This window comes from Amblyomma mixtum, chromosome 2, assembly GCF_055824585.1.
Source record: "Amblyomma mixtum isolate Tamu chromosome 2, ASM5582458v1, whole genome shotgun sequence".
Lineage (NCBI taxonomy): Eukaryota > Metazoa > Arthropoda > Arachnida > Ixodida > Ixodidae > Amblyomma > Amblyomma mixtum.
The window spans coordinates 293471745-293495278 of record NC_143013.1 but is presented as its reverse complement, the minus strand read 5'-3'; the positions used below and the strand labels follow the sequence as shown (position 1 = coordinate 293495278).

The window sequence follows — 23534 nt, the reverse complement described above, 5'->3', positions numbered from 1 at the left end:
CAACTCTCGGCAGGGTTCGCCTTCGGTGGCGTTGTTTTTTTTCTTCTAAGGAGGTGTTTGTGCGTTGGAAATGTACCGATACCTTCGATGACGTCATCATGCGCCCCCCACTTGGCGTTGTGCGCTGCGGAGAAGCTTGAAGTGCGTCCGGATTTTAATCGGCGATTACTTCACTATTTCAAGCGCTAGCCCAAAAATACTTCGCATACATTGCCTGCAAGTTTCACACATTCGACCCTCTTAAGCTCGTTGATTTCTAAAACCTATGCAGCTTCCCTTTAAGCCCGTGTAAACCCAATAGAATCAATAAGAAGTCAATAAAAAGTCTATAAACTTATTTATAAATATATCCGCAGTAAATTGCGGCTGTTAATGTTGTGGTTTACGGTCCTTTATCGGTTCTGATTTTGCGTTGTTCACTTCTGGTAAGCCATTATCCTGAGCGTGGATTTGGAAGGCTGTGGCGGAGAGACATGAGAGGACAGGGACGGGGTTGAAGGTGTTCCTTGCACAGCACTTTCTGATGGTTGTTAGCCTTGCATCAGACGGGTTACTGAGCGATAGTGTCTGTGGGATTGGTGTTGTGGAGGCGTTTAGCGAGGCAGAGCAGTTTTTTATCATGTATTTTCTTTGTCACGTGGCCGATAAGCAAACCGTTACCACTTCAGCCGCACCGCAATAAAATATTTCGAGATAGCGTTAGCGTAACACCAACCTGCGTGAAGCGCAGAGCTCGGAGCGACTGCAGTGAATCACAAGCAACAGGTGCGTGAAGGTGAGGGGCAGGTTATCATTGCTGTATGCAAGGTTGCGCGGTCTTCTTTTCATGTTTAGTTTCCAGCGAAGTTTCGAGGTGCGTGCTTTCTGCGCGACATTTGAACACTGAAAATATCATTGACGTCTTCCTGAACTGCAGCTTACGTCGATTTTTTTTTGCCACATGACTCTCGGCAAGGCGATGCGTCGGCAGGCAACATGACACGAACACATATCCCTGAGCTCTGCCGCTTTCTTCCTGCATTGCGCAGCCTCCTCTCACGAGCATAACGATGGATTAGGGCGTGCAATGAATAATCTAAATAAAATATACTCGTTATAGTACGTATTAATTTTTTTTCAACCTACCTGACTTATCGAAAGCAGGGAGAGCCGTCATCAACTTGTATTGTAAATAAGCATCATGGCTGTAATAACGCTTCGTAGTGGGTCACCTTGGCGTGCAGTTCTCTCAGTCTGCTGCCACTTAACTCACAGTGTTGCGGGCCGGTCGTCCCTACATTGATTGGTTGATTGATTGACTGATTGATTGAAAAACGTTTATTCAGGATTCCGGTAAGAATGACAGCAAAACGCCGCGTAAACCAAGGTACTTGAGAAACTTGTAGAAGCGCACAGTTAAACGAAATGCACGTTGCTTGTACGAGGCACCAGTGATTGTTGCTCGCCGGTTACGGGCCAAGCTAAGCTAAGCACATAATTCTAGCTTCGTACGCAACTTCCCATTTCATTTGAAAAAAAAAAAAGAGGAATAGCAAAGAACGAGAGTACGGTTGCCTGTTTGCGACCTCCAGCCCTCGCTCACGTGCCTTTTGAAAGTACACGTACAGCGTTCGACGTTAAGTGCCCTGCGTACTTTAGCATGCCTCCTTGTTTCAAGATCAGTACCCGTGCATGCATTTCAGCGCATTCCAGGCCACTCTAGACGCCGCCATCGGATCGGATTACCTCCGCGTAGTACTTCGTTCTTTGCAACTGCCTGCCTCGACCTCGATGGCGTCGTAGCAACAACGGGACGATCGACACAGCGACACGGTTATCCGAGCTGCACGCCATTATACGATCTCGCACAAAGGACCCGATTCTCGGTAAAGCGATGCGCCGGCCGCTAACGTGACGCCATTACACAATTGTGCTCGCTCCCTGTGAGTGCGTTCGGCGGGAAATTTGCATGTGCGAGTGGCGGAGCGTCGATCGGTCCCTGTGTAATCGGCGGAAGGACAACAGCCATCACCACTCCGAGGAGGGTTCCGGAAAAACTGGTTGCCCTCGCTCCGTAACTGCGCACGTCACAGAAACGCTCGCCCGGGATAGCGGCAAGGGGAAGGGTGCGGAGAATACGGACGCTATTCCGCGGTAAAAAGACTCGCCATCTGCGCTCACTCGCCGCGGGCGCGCTCTACGGAAGGCATACCAAGTAAGCTGGAAACCCTTGCTGCTGGCGGTGCTGTGACTTGCGGTGTACGCATGCTTGAGTGTCTGCATGCCGTAACGAACGTATGCGTGGGTGTGCCAGCAGAGAGTGTTGGTGACGTGATGCTTTAAACTCGGAAAAGCCAGGAACGCGCTAACGAATTGGCAGACGATCCTTATCGAAAAGACCGACCTCATCAGAACGCTCACTGATTTTAGCTTCATGAAGCTTCAGGAAAGGGAAGGTCAGGAGATTCGCGGTAATTTTCAAGGCCGCACAGTGCACCACAGGAAAGAAGTGTACCGTTACGAAGACGCTTCGTTTCGCTTGTCTCTTGGGAAGAAATAGGTGTGGTTAAAAGAGAACTTGGTATAGCGCCCGCCAGTCCTTCTTCACTAAAGGAATTCCTATACAAAATAAATTTTCCCAGGAGTGTCTTAGTGGAAGCTGCGACCAGCTCCTGCTGACTGAGACGTTTGGTTCAAGTTCGCGCAGCCTACACTGCTAGCATCACAACTTGGAAGCTCGCCCAGTTGTTAGATGTCGGAGTTTTGTGACATACTTTACTGAGCCTGCAAGACAATATAAGAAACTGTGGCCTACAAATGTCAGAGGCGAACTCGTACATGGGATCAACGGAAGCAAACAGCGAACCCTCGCGTATGTATTGCATATAGCGTGTGTCGTGTCAAGTGAAACTGTCCTTCAAGGGATACACGACGCCGTCTACGAGAAAGTGCCCTCGCGAAGAGGCAATCAGTACCGGCCATGTGCACACCGAAAGCAGGAAGTTCGAGTGGACCTGAAATGAAGCGTCGCGGATCTGCTTGGGACAACCGGCACCGCGGTCCAGATGGACCATGGGCTTGGCTCGTGGCTTCGGCTGCGGCCTGGAACCTCTTCTGGCTCAGCCTGCTGCGTCGTTCGGGTGGAGTGATGTTCGTGGCCCTGGTGGCCACTTTTGGCGAGAGCCGGGAGAGAACCAGTTGGGTCATCAGCCTCAACATGAGCCTCGCTATGCTGCTCGGTAAGCTCGCTTTCCTGCATATGTTATTTTAAGGCGAAAGCCTTTAATGCCTCATCGTTGTCGACAGAAGGTTGTCAGCAGATTTGTCACGCTTTTCGGTTGGTCGAAATGATTATGACGTCAGAGTGCGCGGAATCGAAGTTATGAGGTCACCCACGGATACCTTACGCCCCCTTTTGGAGCAGACGACAACTAAAAAATAGCTGTCGTCCGCTCTGACAGGGGACGTAAGGCGTCCGTGGGTGACCACATTACATACCTCATTACTGCGAACAGAGCCATGGATACAACCGAACTCATTGAAGCAGAGAGAGAGAGTCGTGCTAAAGAAGCAGTCAAAGTCGGCAGTCAAAGTGTGTAGTTGTAATGTGTAGTCAAATTGTGTAGTCAAACAAAGCACTAGTACAGCACAAACAGTCTCGCAGTCAATGCCAAACAGTGCGCCAGGATAGGCTTTCGCCTTGCAGCACTTTAGAGATCCCAAGTGCCCCCTGAAATTTTATTCATTTAATTTGGCTGCATAAAACTTGAAGTGAATGGCGTAGATTACCTTGTCGTGTACTCCTTTCACCTAAGCAGCAGGTGGAGCGGTTATCCGTCTTGATCACCTCATATTCAGTAATATAAACAGCGCACGCAACTGTCATTTGGAGCCGCTCCTTCCTAGACCAAGATTCCTAGACAGACACTTCATGCAAAGCATGTATCACACATTATAGTAAAAGAAATTTTACTGGTACAGAAGGCTACCAGTTAACGCACCCGGCAAAGACGCCGATTATTCTTTGCGATTTTTTTCTGCCGTTAAGAAAGTAAGAAAAGATATTGTCAGCAATTTACCACTCTCTATTAATCAAATGTCGAGTGAAAGCATCAGAGAAATTCCGAGCGTTAAATGTCAGCTGAGTAAATAATGGTCTGTGGTTTTGGAGCGGCTTCTTAAACAAGAAGTACTGACTCCTTTCATTGGGCAAAATTAATTTATCTTGAATTATTTTTGTCAAAGAATATTGTTTCATGCTTGTCCAGCGCTTACGACAACTGACATTACACAAAACGATGTTGGTGCCAAAAAAGCATATTAACAATGAGCATCTCTTTCCACGGAGCAAATCAACCACCCAGCGTGCCGAATGTCTCTATGTTGAATATGCCGTTCTGCTATTCTTAAACGTTATTTTTTTTGTGACATCAGATAACAGTTTGCCTACAAAAAAAAAAAAATGCCCACCTATGCTCTTTATTGGCGTACCTAAAGCTGTGAAATCACAGCAACTCCAAGGTCGCTAGTTACCTTTTATCCAACCTTATTTACGCTCATGTTCAGAGCTACACAGGTTCTTTTCATGCTTTTTCTATCCGAGGACCACGTTAATGTTCCGCAAGACAAAAATATAGATTGAGAAATTATGTCTCAAGAAACGGATTGTTGCAAAAGCTTTAGCCTATTAGTACCTTCGCCTTACCTTCGCTGTAACTTATTTCAGCTCAATACAATTCTAGTCTGTCAGGTCACATTTGGCCTCGCTCTCAAATACTTGCGGTCATTATGTCACGCTGACTAACAAATAAACAGAAAACTAAAATAAAAAATATAACAGGAGAGCAATGGCAAAGACGCATGAGCGGCGACGCCTTCACGTACGACAACCAGAGATTGCAGTTCATTTCCATCGATTTTGCCGCATAATGAACTGAAGGCAAGCAGGCTTGTAAGAGCATTTGCGAGCGCGGGGAATATGCGACCTTCACCTTCATCCAGCGTCGATTGCGAAAGCTAGCGAGAATTATCCTCCTCTCCGTAAGCGCCGATAATACATACCGAAGACAACAAGTATTTCTTGTCTTGTTTTTTCCTTTTAAGTCGTCGGTGAGTTTCGAGCCGGTCGCGATGTGAGCAGGAAAAAAATTAAAACCACTTCGCCCAGCGATTGTAATCGCTCGCCTAGGACGGCAGATACGTCGTGCGCGCAGCCTTAGCTTCAAACTGTATTGAGAAACGAGCGACAAGTCGAAACGACGCCCACCTCGTGAAGGCTAGTAATTAAGCAGTAGGTGGAAGGGAAATCAGAGGTGTGACCGAGCGTGGCACACAGAAAGAAAGGGGAGTAACTGGCAGTTCACGGTGGACACTTCAACCACACAGTGAGGGAAGGAAGTAACCCTTATAAAAATGGTCTATAGACAGTCTATAGACTTCTTATTGACTCTATTGACTTCCTATAGATATTGATTTTTGTCTATTCATATTCTATAGACTGTCTATAGACAAAAGTCTACTAAAAGTGTATGGCCATAGGTCAATAGATTATCTATAGACAGTCTATGACATTTTTATTGCCTATAGACTTCTCTGGGATTTGTCTATAGACAGTCTACAGACTTTATATACAGAAGTCTATAGACACTCTATAGACTGTCTAAAACATTTTTTTGTAAGGGAAGGTCGTGGTGAAAGAAGCAAGAGGGAAAGATGTCCCACTGTCCCACCTGGGGATCTTTAACGTGCACTGCCATCGCACAGCACACGGGCGCCTTTTGCGTTTCGCCTCCGTCGAAAAGTGACCGCCGTTTTCGAACCCGGTTAGCATACGGCTCAGTAGCTATATAGCGCTCTAACCACTGAGACACCGCGGCGGGCGTTTAGCGACAGAGGAAAGGTAAGAAAACAGACGAGACCAGGCGCAGTTGAATTGTGCATTTTACTTCGAGTCACCAACTAGTCCGTATGCCTGTGTTAGCTACGCAGTGCGAGATCACTGAAGTACGCGAGGGAAGCATCTCAAAAGTATATCGCGACGCACATATGCTGCACTCCTCTTCTAAATATTGCATGTTAGGAATATCCAGAAACAGCTGGTTGAGAGTGTGAGATCGATGTATACGCGCGCTGCGCGCCCGCTTAGGGCGATGAAAACTACGCAGTTTCGTTCCCCAGACGCCATTTCACGCTGGTGATGCAACTTCATGCCGCTGCAATATGCCACTCGAAGTGGGCGCGTGACGCGCGTGCGTCGAGGTATTCTATCTTAAGCGAACAACGGAGCGGAAATATGAATGCTATTAGAGAGATATAGCATATCGTTACCGTGTTTACGTTACCGTTTACCGGGCTCGGCTGGCGACATCTGCGCATGCGCGCCCATTACCGGGCCGGTAACACTTTACGGAAACTCTTCAGCTTTGCGGAGGGAGTTAGCGTTCGCTTGTAAACAAACATGGCGGCGCCCGGCTCTCCCGCTTCGGAATAAATGCATGTCACCGCTGGATTATTTGATGCGACAGCTCACTCAAATGGTAGCGGTTCGCTTTTATTTCGCATACTCTCACCCATACGTCGAGGTTTAAGTGACAACTAGCCCATGTTGTTGAGATAATTCTGTGATTTTCGAGCACTTAAGCCTAACTATCGGCGTCGCAAATTTTCCTTCCTCCAAGCGCGTAGCCAAGGAAGCAACAACACTGTAGCTTTTGTGCCAGCTTTAATATTTTTCTCTCTATTTTCATAGTTTTCTTCCTGGAAAAACAAAAACATTCTGGTAATGTTTGTCATATTCACCACTAAATTCAGAAAAAAAAAGTTTCTCCAGTACAGAGTTCAAGCGCTTTGACTTACTGTCACCAGATGGCGCCACTATGTTTACATCCAAGTCGTGCATCCAAACATCCAAAGAAGCGACGCTGCGCACGGCAAACAGAAGGTGTTGTAGCTGCGTTTTTACAGCATTCGCAACGCAGTAAGCGCAGCGTACACAAGCTTAGTGCGTTCTGTGTAGTAAACTTGTCTACTGGTCAGGGTACTTTTGAAGCCACTGAGCCGGCCGTTAGCAGAAAAGTAGTGAGCACGTCTTTATATACAGAGAAAAAGATGATTAAAGAGCATGTAGCACCTCACTGCAAAGAAATGCTTTCAATGCATGCGTATTTCTGTTTGTAATTAATGCTGGGGCTTCTACCATCATCATCATTCGTTTTCGCCTTACGGTAACTTGTTACGGGAGAGACCGGAGAGACGATATGCTAAAGCGTCTTCTAGCGTGCGCAGCGCTAACCGGAAACTCCGACGTCCGGTAACACGGTAAACGGTAACGTAAACACGGTAACGATATGCTATAACTCTCTATTATGTGAGCAACCTTTCCGCTTCCTTCACATATAGCGAAAAAAAAAAATTCGGAGACACTGCGTCGCCCTGAAAAAACATGTGCAGCAGCGATAACTGGATTGACATCCGTTGCTAACCTCGGAAGACGCCGATTGAGTTTTTTAGGCATTGCCAGCCGAGGCATACGCTTCTAAGCCGTGTATAAATGCGTCTCTTGCGGCATTCATAGAAGGGCTGAAGGTGCATTTCAATGAGAAAGATATCCGTTGAAGTTCAATTAAAACTCAGAATCTGAATCCAAATTGCCCATTGTGACACGCTTCTCTGCTCCGTGGTGCAAGAATACTTGCTCCGCATCGCCGACTGGAATACGCCATAAGCTTCGGAGCGGTGAGGACGGGAGCTCCCCTCACCTTCGAGAGATTTGGAACGCTGCTGATGAACAAAGAGACATACTGCACGATCCATACTGACGCTTCTTGAAGTCTTTACTTTTGACAAAAGCTGTACTTCAGCATGCCAAGCCAGCTTAACCATCTCATTTGAAGTTCTAAGTGAATACCTTTATTACAAGTAAAAAGGAGCTCCGCGAACTCGGGTTGCTTGGCTGTTCTGAGTACGCGATCGAGTACGGCGACCCCACTCCGTAAACGCATCAAGGGCCCGGGTACAGCTTGCGCTCCTTATTACCAGGAATTCGGGACGGCTTCCAGCCAGCACCACTAAGCCTAACGGCCTTTCACGTTTTGTTCTGCAACAACTGGATCATTCTCTTTATTTATTACGTCACGGATGATGTCAGCACACTATTTTTGAATTTTCAAAACCACGCTCCACATGGTAGTAGCCAATGGAACTGGTAGCACCATGAAACCTCCTCGCTACATTTCAGTGCAGATTCAAAGGTCCGCGTTTCGATCGACACACGACAGATGACTGTCTTCACTTTTCTGCCTGTTCTTCGCTGGAACCTGTTACAGGGCTCCATTCAAGAAACTTAAACGTTTTTTTCCTCGAATATGCTAAAATGCCTCGCATTTTTTTCTTTACTTGCAGGACCTCTCTGGGGCCTGCTGACCAAGTTTCTATCGCTCCGGACGCAGACACTGCTGGGCAGCTTCATCGTAGCAGCGAGTAGCATTCTGTGCTACTTTGCCCGCAGCCTCACCGCCGTGATCATCTTGCAAGGGATCTGTGGTGGTATGTAGAATACCACTGTTTGCTTTTGTTAGCGCCCGCAAGTCTGCATTCTGGAACTCGCAGTGAGAAATCACAAATCTTTGAAAGAAATTAGACGATGTGTTCATCATTGGGCCCAAGTTTTCAGGGCACAGGGTGTAAGGCATTTAATCAGGCACCGAGCACATTTCGGAAGCTACAAGGGTACGAAATTTGGAAGTTGAAGGATGTCGTAACTGTCCTATCGCACGGCTTAAACTGTTGCGGCATGGATGCTTTGAACTAGGGATGTAAGATATGTAAGATTTCACTATTGCAATTAATATATCCGCAAATCAGCCGACGACAGTCTTGTACCTTTTTTTTTCTATTAATGTTTTTGCTATTGTTAAAAGCGTTCCTCTTTGGTTTTCTGTGGCGCTCTTAACTGTTTGATGCGATTGATGGAAACACTTTGAAAGAAAGATATTGCTACGTATCGGAAGAATGAACCATTACCTTCAATATTGCCATAAGAGTGTCTTAGTTCTACAATTTTCAAATTTTTTGTCCGAGAATGTTGGACTTGGCCGCGAAAGTTGCACAGCCGAGACGGACATGTTGGCGCTTACATATACTTGCATTTTTGTGTCACTTTCATGTGTTTACGAAGAAGCTTTTCTTACTTAAGCCTACTGCCAGGTCATAACAGCGCTACAGAGATTCCGTACTAATTAAGGAATCTGTTTTTTGTCTGTTTTTGTAGGAATAGGTCAGGGAATTGTCATGCCGACCAAAGACCTACTCATAGGCTACCACTTCAGACGCTACAGGGCATCGGCGATTGGCATCTACTTCATCGGCGGCACCTTGGCGGCGTTCATCTACCCGATGCTTCTGCTTCTGCTCGTCCAGGAGTACAATTTGGGCGGAGCGCTGCTCATTACAGGCGGCCTGCAGTTGCACGGCCTTGCGGGATCTCTTTTCTACAGGAAACCTCCCTGGGCCCAAGCGCAGAACGAGATGGAGGCCAGAAGGAATAGCTCTGGGAGAAAGGGAAGCGCCGCGACCAAGGACAGTTCCGGGCGAGAGGTTTTGAAGTCCGCGAAGTGTGCCGAGAGAGACGCTATTCGTGCAAATGACAACGGCCATGGTCCTGAGTCTAGAAATGGTGATCGCCTAAAAGAACTTCAGTCCGGTGGAACTCAAGCGCAGAGTGATGGCACCACCACTGTTGCGGGCGTTGCCAAGGAGAATTTCCAGCACAACGAAGACGGCTTTAAGAATGGTGCCACGCACGGTAAGAACGAGCTCAACGGCTCACCTGCCTCAGCCTGTGCAGATGCAGCCCCACTGCTAAGCAGTAACAAAGGACCGACAAACGACGTGGAAAAAGCTGCAGTGCAGATGAACGTGACAAGGAAAGGTAGCCGACTAGCCAACTCTCGCGACTTCAGCTTCCTGAGGTACCCAGTCTTCTACATGATCTTAGTGACGTGCTCGTTCTCCGCCTTCTCGATGATGACCTTCACTATCCTCGTGGACTACGTCAAAGAGAAAGGGTTCAGCGCTCAGAATGGCGCCATCTTGCTCTCCGTGAGGGCTATCGGGGACGCCATCTCGCGCCCCCTGTCGGGCTTGCTGTCGGACAGGAATCTCATTGACCGGCGGGCTCTTATGTGTGCCAGCAAGTTGACGGTGGCTTGCGTGTGCGCGATGCTGCCGTTTGTGGAGTCGTACGCTGCGCTCCTGGTGCTGGTTGTGTTCCTGGGCTGGGGCACCGGTACGGCGGTAGTGCTCTTCGTGCCCATCATGGCCGACCAAGTGGGCGTCCAAAGCCTCGGCCTCTCCATGGGCTTCTGCAGACTCGCCATGGGCGTGGGCCACCTGGTCTGTCCGATCATTATCGGTGAGCCGGGCAACACCTGTGCCATGACCTTCGCTGTGTCGACTTGGCGCGCCTTTGCTGCACGCGCGAGATAGGAAGCCTAAGCAGTTGTTTAAAATCGTGCAAATAATTTGATAGCATCGTATTTTTAGCTTAAACAAGGGCGGAGACCCAGACTAATGCGAGGCTGTCAATAAGTGGGCTTGTCTTTGCCCTCACTAAACGTCTCCGCTGGCCAAGCTCCGGCTCCACCCTTCCGAGGCCTCTTACCCATATAAAATACCATTTCTTTTGCTGCCTTCTTTATATAGTTTGAGTTTTTAATTTCCCATAACTTTACTATCGGGGAGCGGTCGTCCTTTCATTGAAGAAGTAGAAATATTGTTCCACTCCTTTCTACTTTTTTATTTGTAATAGCGGTGGCGATTAAAGCGATCAAACAATAAGCAGATTGTAGGCGCCGAATTTTAGCCTCTGTGGCTTAGGTTCTATTGATCAATTAAGGCAACTGCAATACGCGCATAGTTGGGCCAAGGGCAGCATGTTCTAGAGGGATCATCAGAGATCACTAATTGATCAGCTGGCGCCGACCTAGGCGGCTACTGAGGCAGGGAGCTGACATTAGGAATTTTAAATGCTTTATCTTAATATCTGAAAAGAAAAAAAAAGGAGGAATGCTTGTGGAACACCACTGGCATGATTCGAATAGTTGTGCGCGTGTGCTCTTCTGAGTCTCCCGTGAGGGCAAGACATGGCGGTTGCAGCACTGAATCAAGAAATACTTGTGTATATTTTACATCGTAATCGCCGGCGTTCCTAAATCGGACGTTCTTTTGGCGTCCTTTATTTGATCAGAAAAGCCTCTCTAGAAGTGGCCGATAACACCGACGCGGTTTCCCCGTTTCCCGCTGTAGAGTTTCCCAGCTAAGCACATTGACTATGGGCCAGAACACGGGCGATTTCGCCGCAAGGTCTGCAGGCAGGAATCCTAAAACTTTTCTTTGGTGTAAAAGAACCTCGCGCTGACCGCATTTAATTAAAAAAAGGATAATGTTACAAGGAAAGAAATCTTCAGGGATCTTACTGATGTTTATTTCTTATCATGCTTTGTAGTCTCGTGTAGTTTCTGTGTTTTTCCACCGCGTCTAGTTTGGTCTTAAGTTAGAACACTTCATTTTAATATGCTTAAATAACGTATTTGCGTCATATGATTATTTTTGGTTTAGAAAACAGCCGACATAAAGCAGGAAGCTTTTTCTGGTGACCGTGTCCCAATGTGGGAAAATACGTGGCCATGATTAAGCTATCTGGTCCTGTTTTCCATCCCAAAGACTGCAGTCAGTAGTACAAGTGCCCATATGACAGTAAAATGGCTTGCGATGATTCTTTAGCGATGGGTGAAGTTACTTGCAGCCCAAACAAAAAGGTCTGGAACTGACTGAAGGGCACATTTTACATGCTTTCGCTTACCGTGGAGGTTTCTTGTGCAATTGGTTAAAATTGTCCGGAACTCATCACTGCGCCGTTTAGACTGACACGGAAGCCCGATCTTAATTGTTAAACTGCAGGAAAATTCCCCCTGTCCCTCTTATAGAAAGAGCTGTTCGTTACAAATTACAAATCTTTGGCGCTCGCGGACAGCGTTGTGGACCTGGGCGCAGGATAGGCGCATTGCGCACAGCAGTGGTAGATTAAAATTAGCACAGATGCATCTGCGCAGCTGTCTAGACGGAAGGCACGGGGAAGTAAACATATTACGGTACAATGCATCATATTCATTAATGTACAGGGAAGGTACGCTGGAGAAAACGAATCCACATCCCAGCCTTCTTGTTTTTCCTTCTTTCTTAATTCCAACCCCATTTCAAGGCAACCTTAGTCACGCGACACCTGGTCGCCTGTTTTTATTTATTATTGATTTATTTACACACACTGCAGCCCCTCTTGGGGCTATTGCAGGAGTAGGCTTAAAAGTTCATGCAAAAACCTCTTCGATGTCGTCCGCTTCTCAACCTGTCTGGACAACTGAGAGTTTGGTCAGTACGTGAGTGCGGGAGTTTTCTCGACGACATACTACGCTGGTACCTTTCATTAAATAGAAAATCCCCTACACGACTCTCCTGCCGTAGAAAGGAAATAGCAACAGTAGCAAGCTGCGCTGACGTGGATGACGAGATAGCGTCACCAAACTCGAGCGACGCTCCAAGGAACGAACAAGTCAGGTAAAAGTAACGAACTCGCAATATTTCGTTGTTACATGCCCTTCTTTTTTCAGAATTAAAAATATAGATTTATTTAGAAAAATGTTTATGCGTCATCAAACGGAGAAAAGATGGTTAATTTGTGTACTTTTAAGAACAATGGAACACCGCACACTTACTCGAGCATGTATATAAAAAAATCACAGCGAAATTCCGCAGAGATTCGTCACTTGCAGGTTTAGCATCAGTCCCGTTGAAATTTTAGTTTGCTGTGCCGACAGGGTTAGTTTCTGCAACAAATGATGTTCTTACAGTATATCACCCTTTATACCGAGTGCATTGGAGGGATCCAATTCAAATTTCCTCCTAACACTTATTGTTGGGCTAGTTGATCCTAATCATTATTATGAATGCATTTAGTGCGCCACAGATGTGATAAGAGGCAGGGGCACAAGGGCAAGCGTCTGATTCTCAAGTTGCTGCAGTCGCGGCGGACTATGGCTATTGGTAAGCTTTCTTGTGAAGTCACTGTGCTGAAATTTAATAGTATTAAGGCGGAAGCCTTTAATGCCTCATCGTTGTAAGCAGGAGTTGTCGACAGAATTGTCAAGCTTTTCAATAGGTCGAAACGGTCGTGACGTCACAGTGCGCGAATTTCAAACGGGGCCAATTGTACTTTGGCTAGTAACCATGCAACCAATTAAATGGATCGTATAGTTATGCTCCAAGTAAGTGGGACTGAGTTTAGTTAAATGCTTAATTACCCAATTAGCATAATAACCCTTCCAGTCAGGCCAGATTAATAAATAAAACCGAATAGGAAATTGGCCGAGTTCGGGAATCGAACCCCGGTCTCCGGAGTGCGTGACGAGCACTCTAACCACTCCGCCATGCCAGCTCGATGGTTTGGAACGAACAAGTGCGCGTGTAGTGAATACGGTGTCTTCGTGCACTCCCATCTTACTCCCTTCCCGTTACGGCGAGGTTTAGCTATATGCGAGACAGGTACATTTCCTTTCCTCAAAAACCAATTTACCGACGAGCAAGGCGTAGAGCCCAACGGGCGATGGCGTTCTATGGACTCCCTGGCAGCGTTGAAAGACGCTGTCGCGTTTAAGCCTAACATCTTAACAACGCATCAGTGACACAAGCAGCAACACCGCGCTTAAGGCCTTCGCCTCACCGCACTTTAGGTGAACGAAGTGCCTCCCCCCTGAATTTTTTCGCCATTCCTTTGCTTCCAGGACATTTCAAGGATCAGCTGGGATCATACGAGGGCATCTTCTACCTCAGCAGCACCGTGTCGCTCCTGGTGGGATCGATATGGCTGGCCGAAGCCATTCGCATCACTGTGCACCGGAGGCGGCGAAGACGTGCTTCGAGTGCAGTTCGCTGGACATCAGTGCCCACAAGTGACCAGCAATCGACGACGGTGCCTTCGTGATTGTTTTGTCGCTGTTCATACAGCGCTTTCGAATGACTGAAACAAAGGCCTGAAAAGCAAAGTATTTTTCTCAAGCACGAGGCGTCCTACGTAAGAACGCTTTGTCGACCAAGCACTTCATATGCAGCACAGATTTAGCGGTCGTCTTAGCTATTGCAAAGATCAACAAATACTGGCGCGAAGTTTCGAGATTACTGAGCAATCCTGTAAGATGCCAGAGAAGTCCAGAGTCTGCGTGGTTTAACCGCCCCAAGCGAATCGCGATGCGGCAGGAAGTGAGAGTTGCTAGGAGACAGTTGCTTGTGTTCGCTGAAAGAAGTCCAGTCCTTTTTGTTGCAGCGCTCGTCACACACTGCTTGCTGTCATCCCGGAAGCAGGGAACAAACATACAGGGAACATTCCATACAAATGCGAATGTCTGAAAAAAGTGGGGCATGGAGGTTCAAAGTCGGTGAAAAAAATGCGACATTTGTGATAACCAAGCGTCAATCAAGATGGCGTGGCTCAGACGAACATTTTGAATTTGCAGGCAGTCATTTTAAAGCGCAACCTCTACATGTGGTGACAGATTTCTTGAGGATCGAGTTTTAGCCTTGAGGAAAGTAACAGCAGTAACGATACGTAGCCCTGCGTCGGGAAGCTGCGGGTTTTCTACATTTTCAAGCGTGAATAAGGTGAACTCTAGCAATTTGTACACGTTCCTTAAGAATGCAATGTTATGCGACTTTTAATAAAGAAATAAAACATAGCAAATGCGATCGAGAGGGAGACGTGGGGGAGAACAGCGGATTAGGTTAGGCACAATAGACGGATGGAAAGACAGGAACTGGTTCATTAAGTCTGACTGGTTGATGATCTGTACTCAGATGATTACGTTGAAGCTTTTTCAAGACTCACCGATTAAAGATAAGTTTTTAAGACCTCACCATTACTTAGTGAAACTTGTTGATCGCTGTGAGAGCAAAGTTTAGTTCTTTGGCTTAGAACTTTGTTTCTTTGGTAAAAAAGCATCTGATAGCATAGAGCCACAAAATGACGTAAGCTAAACCCGTTAATAGGCCACGATGACTTAGCCAAAATTATAGATGTGCACCCACTGGTCGTGATCAGAAAAGCGCCCGTCCTGTCCGTCTTTCTGTGTGGTTTGTGTAGAATTTAGCGCTGTTTTTTCTTTTCTGAACACGATGTCACACCAACTAGCCCAGCAAAAGGTACTGTTAAACGAACTTTCTTCTACAGTGGGCCCTTTCTTTTGTGCACCATCTGTTAAGCCCGACCCTTTGAAGATTGTGAGCGCCATTGCCTTTTCCACCTGCAGAGCAATATTCATCGCATTTAGTCTCAAGAAAGGACTTGTACCAGCGGAAGTGAGTGCCCTTTTTGGATTTGTTAAACCTTCATTAGGACACGCAAGACGAGTGAGCAAAGTGTTAAGGGCGGAAATATGGAGGCAGGTGCGATTGTTGCATGATTGGTTAAACTTGGTTTGCTTAAGTGAAGAAGTCAGCGCCCGTCCTGTCCGTCTTTCTGTGTGGTTTGTGTAGAATTTAGCGCTGTTTTTTCTTTTCTGAACACGATGTCACACCAACTAGCCCAGCAAAAGGTACTGGTCGTGACTGTGGGCGATACTCCATGGCTTCAAAAATTTCAAATTTCAACCGGAAATAAACCTCTGAGGTTACCTGAAGTGCACGTCGACCGTGATTCGCCCATATATGCCCAGAAAGCAGCATTTCACAGCTGAGCTCCTGTCATCTGCCATATGAGCGAAAAATAAGCATTGCATTAGTTCTTTTTCTTTGTATACGCGCCACTTGTTGCTCGCATTGCTCGGCTTCCTTCGCTGACGACTGTATGTGCGGACATTCGTACTCACGAGTGTAGACGTTTGGGCTTGCTGGTTGCGTATCTTGAGAAAATCAGTGGAAGACGGCATAAATATCTACAGGGTCGTCCACTCTAAGTACGAACACGGCGCAGCGTGGCCGCGCTCCGCGGAGCGCGAGCGCATCCGGCGCGGCCGCGCATCGAAGCTCTGCGGCGCAGGCGCACACGGGCCTGGAGGCGGTGCTCCGCATCGTCTGCTGCAACGCGGGCGCGCACAGTGCTTGCTTTGCGGTGAAGCGCACCTAACTTTCTGAATGATTACAGCGCTCGCGTGCGCCGAGACAGCACTGCGGGAAAGCGCACCAACTACAGCGCGTTATGGCTGGTTGCGCGTACGACAACCCAGCGGCATCTCGTCTCAGTGCCACGATCTCGGTGATATGCAGGTATTGCTGTAAACTTGTAATTTCAGGTTTGAATTGATTTGGCTTATGGGGTTTAACGTCCGAAAGCGACATAGAGGGCCCCCGATTATCGTCGACCTCATTGGGGTTGTTAACGTGCGCAGATATCCCACAGTAAACGGATGCCTTGCGTTTCGCCTCCATTGGAACAGGGCCGCTGCAGTAAGGGTAAGACATATATCTAACAGAAGCCAAAGTGTTCGGAATGGAAGTCGCTCGTCTGACCCTGACTGCGGCCGCCCCGTTCCAACGGATGCGAAACGCAAGGCATCCGTTTACTGTGGGATATCTGCGCACGTTAAAAATCCTCACATGGTCGACAAAAATCTGGGGTCCTCGGCTATAACCTCCATTGTAGTCTATGTCGCGTTCGGAAGTTAAACCGCATAAACCAAATCAATTCAAACCTGAAATGACAAGTTTTCAGCAATACCTGCATATCACCGAGATCGTGGCACTGAGACGAGAGGCCGCTGGGTTATCGTACGCGCAACCAGCCATAACGCGCTGTAGTTGGTGCGCTTTCCCGCAGTGCTGTCTCGGCGCACGCGAGCGCTGTAATCATGCAGTAAGTTAGGTGCGCTTCACCGCAGAGCAAGCACTGTGCTCACCCGCGCTGTAGCAGACGACACAAAGCACCGCCTCCAGGCCCGTGTGCGCCTGCGCCGCAGAGCTTCGATGCGCGACCGCGCCGGATGCGCTCGCGCCCCGCGGAGCGCGGCCACGCTGCGCCGTGTTCGTACTTAGAGTGGACGACCCTGTACATACATGGCACAGAAAACACGACTGGTACTTACGACGCAAGGCTTGCTCAAAGAACGACACACAAACGATGCGCTTTGTTTGCCTGTCGTTCTTAGCTCAAGTCTTGTGTTCTGAGTATCAGTCAGGCGCGGTTTCTGTGCGCGATGTACCACCAAATAGCCGCCGTTAATACTTTGTGGACATACATATATCTCACAGCGCTGGCTTTTAACATCTGTAGCAAAACGCGTGTCAAATATAAACATCATGACAATCGTATGCGAAATGCGTTTACATGGGCGGAGGAAGAAATTACCCGAAAATTTAAAAGGATTAATCTTATTTCATCAGCAACACGGAATGAGTGTCGACGCGTGCATCATAGGCGTCTGACCTCCAACGATAAATGACTGCATCTTACTGAGTAGACATAAAGACCGGCAAAGTAACTTGTGTAGGTTTTATGTATCCCATTTTATTCCTAAGCTATCCTATCTTAAATGTTGTAATTGTGTTTGCACGCCGATAATATTTTCGCTCGTGAGAGCTGCACTGCGTATGTATCTTTAGCATTGTCCCAATGTATTGAATGGCTGCAAGCATGTTTCCACGCGAAGGGTGTTAGAAGCCACTCATGTGTATTGAGGATGATATTTTGCTCTGCTCGTTTCATTTCAGCGGACTCCAGCGATGTCCTGCCTTATATGATTCCCAGAAAATGTTTCATATGCTCAGAAGAAAGACCATTATGTCGTTATTTGAGACAAATGTGTGCTTTGTTTTGTCGCACAGACCTCGTTCTTTCCTCTATGTGTTCCCCGACGCCACCCACATGACGACATTCTACGTCTGTTCGCATATGCCCCTGTAGAGTTCGCCACCTTACTGCGACTGAAGTCAGTGTTTGTAACAAAGAAATATGTGCGTGTGCCTCACACTGACTTTTTCCGCTTGCGAGGCTGTTAGTGGCGTCGTTTCTACCGCGCAACAGCGGAAAACCACGCGCGTGCTATGCACAGCTGTATGCGAGTGTGCGTCATGGTCATGGCTGTGGTCTTCGGGTACTGCGTGGCATTTCGCTTGCCAAGCACTCTCGTGACCGGGCACGTTGCTGCCACGCTATGCAATGCTGTCACGCGGGAAGCCGTGTGTCACGGACAGAGTGCGTGCCGTGTTCAGTAGGCGGCAGTATTGTCACACGTTTTGAAAGCTGCGTGTTGACTCAATGTCTCGCTTCTCGGCTCCCTCTCCTGCTTTGGTGGCGCGCATCGTTACTTAGTCAGCCTCAGCCACTTTTTTTTGCGACACATTACAATGCAATCACCGTGCGCAGTGTTAATATGCATATTCCGCCCGTCTCCGCGGGATGCGCATGTGCAGACTGCAAACTTAGCGTTTATATTGATGCATGCAGTTTATTCTTGAGGAGCTTGAGTAATCTCGTGGTACGTTGCTTCTCGTCGTCCGATACTCATCATTCTAGCCGTGAAAGTGTTCGCGGAAGTGATCTCTGCGCATTTTTGGTTGAGTGTTAGTTGAATTATTGATTTTCCAAGGCGTGGCTGTTTTCAATACTTTTTTTTTGTTCAAAAACCAAATGAAAAGAAGTTGCTGCCATTCGCCTTGAAGCTGAAAAAGACACTTTCATTTCGATTTTCCAATTTATTAAAAGTTCTTTGCCGCAATGTGTGTGTGTGTGTATTTTTAACCATTTAAAGTGTAGCAGTTTTCAAACAAGAAAATAATTACCATTATCATCCAAAATGCGCGGAGCCATATTTCGCCAGGGAACAAGCTTAATGAAATAGGCTTATCAGAATGGGTGGTAGATGACAGAGTGACGTCGAACTGATTACAGCTATTATATAGGCTCCGTATGGGATACATAATCACTCCAGAATTGATCAACAACTCGAAGCGAGAAGGAAATTAATGCCGATATGCCGAACGTGAATCCCTCTAAGTGAACTAGTTTCCGCATTCTGTTGTCAGCTTCCTACTGGATGTCGCGTGCTCCGAAAAAATGGCACATCGGCTTCGACAAGCGATGAAAAAATATGTTCGCTATCTGGGCAACCAGCATCACGCATAGGACGACACTCATGGCACTGAAAAATATTAGGCATGCAGCCAAGTAGTATTAGTACATATTCGCTGTTGGTGTTATTCTTCAAAGAGGAAAAAAAAGTGTTGTCGCTTGAAGCCTTGGTGCCAAGTAAACTCTTTTGTGCACCTCGAAGCGGTACGCGAAAAAATAAAAATTGAAACTCCTTGCGAGGCACTACAGAGTTTCTTTTAAATGCAACACATTACATCCGACATATGTTGGTAACACATGCGTGATGTTTTGGCGCCCGCTTCCCTGACAGACGCTCTCCTCTATTCGGCAAGCAAGCTGTCGCTTTTAGTCGACTTTCGTTCGTCACAACATGGTTCACAAGCACAAAAAGTGCTGAGGCTGCTTGAAGGCTCGCTTTGAGAGCGAGGCCTGCATAGAAGACTTTTCTTGGCGAAGCATGTCACAACCAGCCATTGCTACCCCGGTGTAATTTAAACAGGAGCGCCGGCTCGAGCACGTTGCATGGAATTGGACACACGGCGATTATATCACGCGCCCTGCATTTCTCAGTTCTCTGTCCCTCTGCTCTCTTTTCTCACGCTTAACGAAGCTTTGTGCACGATTTTTCCATTTCACAGCCCTCCTCACAAGGCAGACTTGAATACACGATCCAGTTGACGCGCCATCTGCCGACATTACTGCGAAACGAAATGAAACGATGAGCGGCGGCGGGAAAGGCGGCGGCGTTCTACCACTGCCTCCGAATAAGTCGTGGCGCCATCTGTTGTACGCACTATGAAGCTAAAGCGAAATGAAGCACATATAGTCACGCGATTCTGTAAGCAAAGTCAGCACTCGTCAGCTGACTAGAGTTGAGGTCTTGTCACCAAGGTGAGGGTAGCGCCTACAGTCCTTGTATGTGCTCTTAAGAAAAGCACCCAGTTCGGGATCCGTTCCCTCTCTTCTGTTTAGTTCAGAGAATGGGTAAGTAGGCTTTAATGATTGCCGAGTTCTAGCCAAAACGTTAACGGTACTCAGGCGTCACGGACGTCGTCACATTTCGAACATTACAATTTTCGTGGATACAAATGCCACGCAACTGTTAAGCAGTTAACAGCCCAGCGAGACGGCACCGCTGTATTCGCGTGGACGCTAAACCATATGCCGCGACGCGATAATGCACTTGCATGCTCTTAATGGACCAAAGTGATGTTTAAGTGCATTTATCTTAGTAGCACACTACGGCAAGTGGGATACCTTACTTTAGGCACTCCGTACTGCGCCATCGCGAACATATTAGAATTCCACTAAAAAGCAGGAGCCACAGAACAGCTCGCACAAATGCTTTTCAGGTCACCAAGCGTCTAATCGAGTTCATAAGGTGTGTCAAGTTTACCAAGTCAAGAATAGCGGAAACGGCGCGTTCGTCCAAAATAACCCCGCGTAGTGCTGGGTGCGCAAAACAAGATAAATTAAGCGATAAAAAATTTGGCATCTTGTCGCATGAACGTGTGCCTGGAAACGGAAAAGTTACACTGACCGCCATCACTGCTGTTGACGCTTCTTCGGCTTCTTCGGACGCTTCGAGCGGCCCTGTTCCTTTGAGCGTCGTTTTTTATCTTGCGTCTGATCATCCGTTGCAGAGGATGTAGAAGAGATCTCTGCTTCAGAACTACTTAGTGTTGTCAACGAGACAGACGACCTTGCCGCATTCTGAGAACCATCTACGTTTCTATCGGTCACGGAGGGCTCGACTCCTTGCTGCACCGCCGTTGTGATTTCACAGACTTTGTGACGAGAGGCATCATCTTGTTTGCTGGAACCAGATAGGACATCGCTCGCCCCTTGATTATCGGTGGAACGCTGAACGGCCACTACTGCGTACGGGATGTCCTGGATAGCCGTGCAGCCGGGTCTACTAGCCACTGCCGACGTACTCACCACGGCCTGCGCAGATGCTTTGCTCACTGTCGCCTGATCAGGACAATCTTGTTGCACTTTTTCCGCCAGCGCTGAAGAAACCGGCTCTTCTGCAACGGGCGCTTTGCCGTCTTCGCACCGGACATCTTCGGATGGTGTGTGAGTGAGCACCGAGAACAATTCGCTCCCAGCTAGAGTCGTGGATATCAGCGGAATCTCTCCTGCCAACGATGGACACTCTCTTGTAAGCAATGGCGAGGCGCGGTTGGGTCGGCTCTCGTCTAGTTCTGCGCTCTCGTGTCCGTTCCTCACCGAAGCCACTGGCACGTCCTCGGGTCGTGGCCGGGCTGCTTCGATAGCTGTCGCTGGCGCCATCGAGATTGGCTCAGGACCACGTGATATGTCTGCGGCTTGTCGCGAGCCAGAACGTAAGGCAGACGGGTGTGGTACATGATCCTGGCTCGGTGCGCGAATAGAGCTGGGCGCACTTGTGTTTGGCTTGCGAGAAGCTTCGCTGCTTAAGAGCCGGATACTGTCAACGATGGTCACGGAGTTCCTCGATGCCTGTCTAATGATGGCGGCTGCGTCGGCACCTGCAGCGACACCGGACCTACACCTTGCGCTCGTGGGCGTGCTCGCACGCGAGCTCGTATGCGTGCTTGAGATAACGACGTGCTCAGTAGACGTCGCAGTGTCATGGAAGCAGTGGCACACGTCGAAGCCCTTGCGTAGCCAACCCTTGGAGAACAGGACTTCCGCGACCGCCGAGCCCAGCACAAGAGACACGAGGCTGATTATGGTGCACAAGGTACGGAAGGGGAACCGCTGACCGTAGTCCTGGTCGTACATGGGTAGCTGCAGGAGCGCGGGCAAGCCAAGCGTTGGTTCCCCGCACAGGAGACGGACGACGGTGCCGAGAACGAAGCCTGCATTGAACAAAGCGCCGTTTATTGTAAACAATGGCCTCTGCGTTACGTGACAGCAGTGCACAGTTCTTAATATCATACTATAGTGAGGGCCTTCTCAAGATACTGCAAGCGGCATGGACATGCTGGCCGCTTTTATCTGAAAGCGACAGATACTACTAGGAAAGAGACTTTTTTTATAGCGTTATTTATTGCCTCGGGACATAATGGGAGTTGGGAAAGTAAACAGAAAAAAAAGGGGGGGGGGAAGGTGTCCGTCGCTGCTGAGAGCGATCAAAGTGAATCACTACTGAGAGCAATCAATGATCCTCGTCACTCTGACGAAAAAACATCGCAAAAAGGGACAAGGACAGTAAAACACTGCCTTCCTCTTTTCCGCCTCGGGTGCCTCCTGTTCGTATCTTGGACGTATGTGTGCCGCCTTGACCATAAACCGTTAAGAAGAAAACCATTAACTGCTAACCAAAGAAGGGTGCGGAAGCAGACGCGCTGCGTGTTATTCGAAGGTGGAGACGGCATCTGTGGCAGATCGAGTTTCCTTTATCGCTACTGACACCGAACCGCGCCCCATCAGCGTCAACTATTGGTCGACGCACCGACTATAGAGCCGTACGAGTTTGTCCGTTGTGGCAGGTAGAACACGCACAGCAGCTGTGGAAACAGCACCACGTAGACCATTTCCGTTGAGAGCGTCCACAGAGCAAACACCGAAGTCGCGAAGAGCGCGACGCTCGTCGCGGCGGCGCTGGCCATGCAAACCACGCATCGCAGCACCTTGGCCATCTCCTGGTCCGTGGCCTGCACCATAGAGAGAGTCCGACATTGACCGAGTCAAATGCGGCTACAGAGTCAGATGTAGTGGCATAAATCTAGTTTTTAGAGGCAGGTGCTAAGTAGCCACAAGTATTAAACAGTGAGCAAGCGACAACTGTTTTACGCGCCTATTCGCGCGCGCCAACAATGCACATGAAGAGAAGGTGACTTTACCGTCGGTCTGTAGAGGGTCTGGTAGACGTTCCTGGTGATGAGCGTGGAAGCGCTGAGCGCGGAAGAGTCAGCCGAAGACAACACTGCTCCGATGATGGCAGTCATGCCCACCACGGATATAGCATTTGGGCACAGGTAGCGCAGGGCGAAGGGCAGCACACTCGGCTGGTCCTCAGGCCGCAGATCAGAGGGTCCCGGGTAGCCGGCCGACGTGAAATCTGCAGAGTTATCTCGTGGAAGAGCTACCTTATGCAGCGCTCCTCAGCTCTGTGTTGCGATTGCCAGCGGCCGTTGTCTTTGGCAGCACACTTTCATCTCAGGCACGCTCTAAATTATTTATTGCCGTGGTCTTTGACCACAGGTAATCTAGGGCCTCTTACTGGTGTTCCTGGAGATCGCTCCGATGACGATGGGCGGTGCCGCGAGGAGGAGGCAGCCAACAGCCGATGCGTAGGACAGCATCTGGGCCTCGAATCCAGTGGCGCTGCCCAACACGCGCTGGAAGTATACCTGGTGAAGGAAGAGCAATTTACTCTCGGTGCTGCGTCACGTACGGCTATTGTCAAAATACGTTTGATTTTTTGTGATTCTGC

General features: G+C 48.3%; 2 protein-coding genes across 3 annotated transcripts; one reads left to right on the top strand and one right to left on the bottom strand.

Annotated features, from left to right (window-relative positions):
- Positions 1–2125: 2125 nt before the first annotated feature.
- Positions 2126–19323, top strand: LOC149364512 (monocarboxylate transporter 9-like). Of its 2 annotated transcripts, XR_016289201.1 has the most exons (5): positions 2126–3218; positions 8380–8523; positions 9248–10390; positions 13815–15381; positions 17728–19323. XR_016289201.1 is itself a non-coding variant. In XM_089574475.1 (4 exons), the coding sequence occupies exons 1-4, from the start codon at positions 2960–2962 to the stop codon at positions 14012–14014; spliced, it is 1746 nt and encodes a 581-aa protein (XP_089430601.1). In that variant the 5' UTR covers positions 2126–2959; the 3' UTR covers positions 14015–15704. The 2 variants fall into 2 exon arrangements, 1 of the variants encoding a protein (XP_089430601.1); XM_089574475.1 differs by lacking the exon at positions 17728–19323 and having other exon boundaries at positions 13815–15704.
- Positions 19324–20653: 1330 nt separating this feature from the next.
- Positions 20654–23418, bottom strand: LOC149364511 (uncharacterized). Its single transcript, XM_089568702.1, has 5 exons — positions 23322–23418; positions 22942–23159; positions 22551–22752; positions 21173–21954; positions 20654–21001 (listed from the first exon to the last, which is right to left on the bottom strand). The coding sequence occupies exons 1-5, from the start codon at positions 23401–23403 to the stop codon at positions 20654–20656; spliced, it is 1632 nt and encodes a 543-aa protein (XP_089424828.1). The 5' UTR covers positions 23404–23418.
- Between the last annotated feature and the right edge of the window lie 116 nt (positions 23419–23534).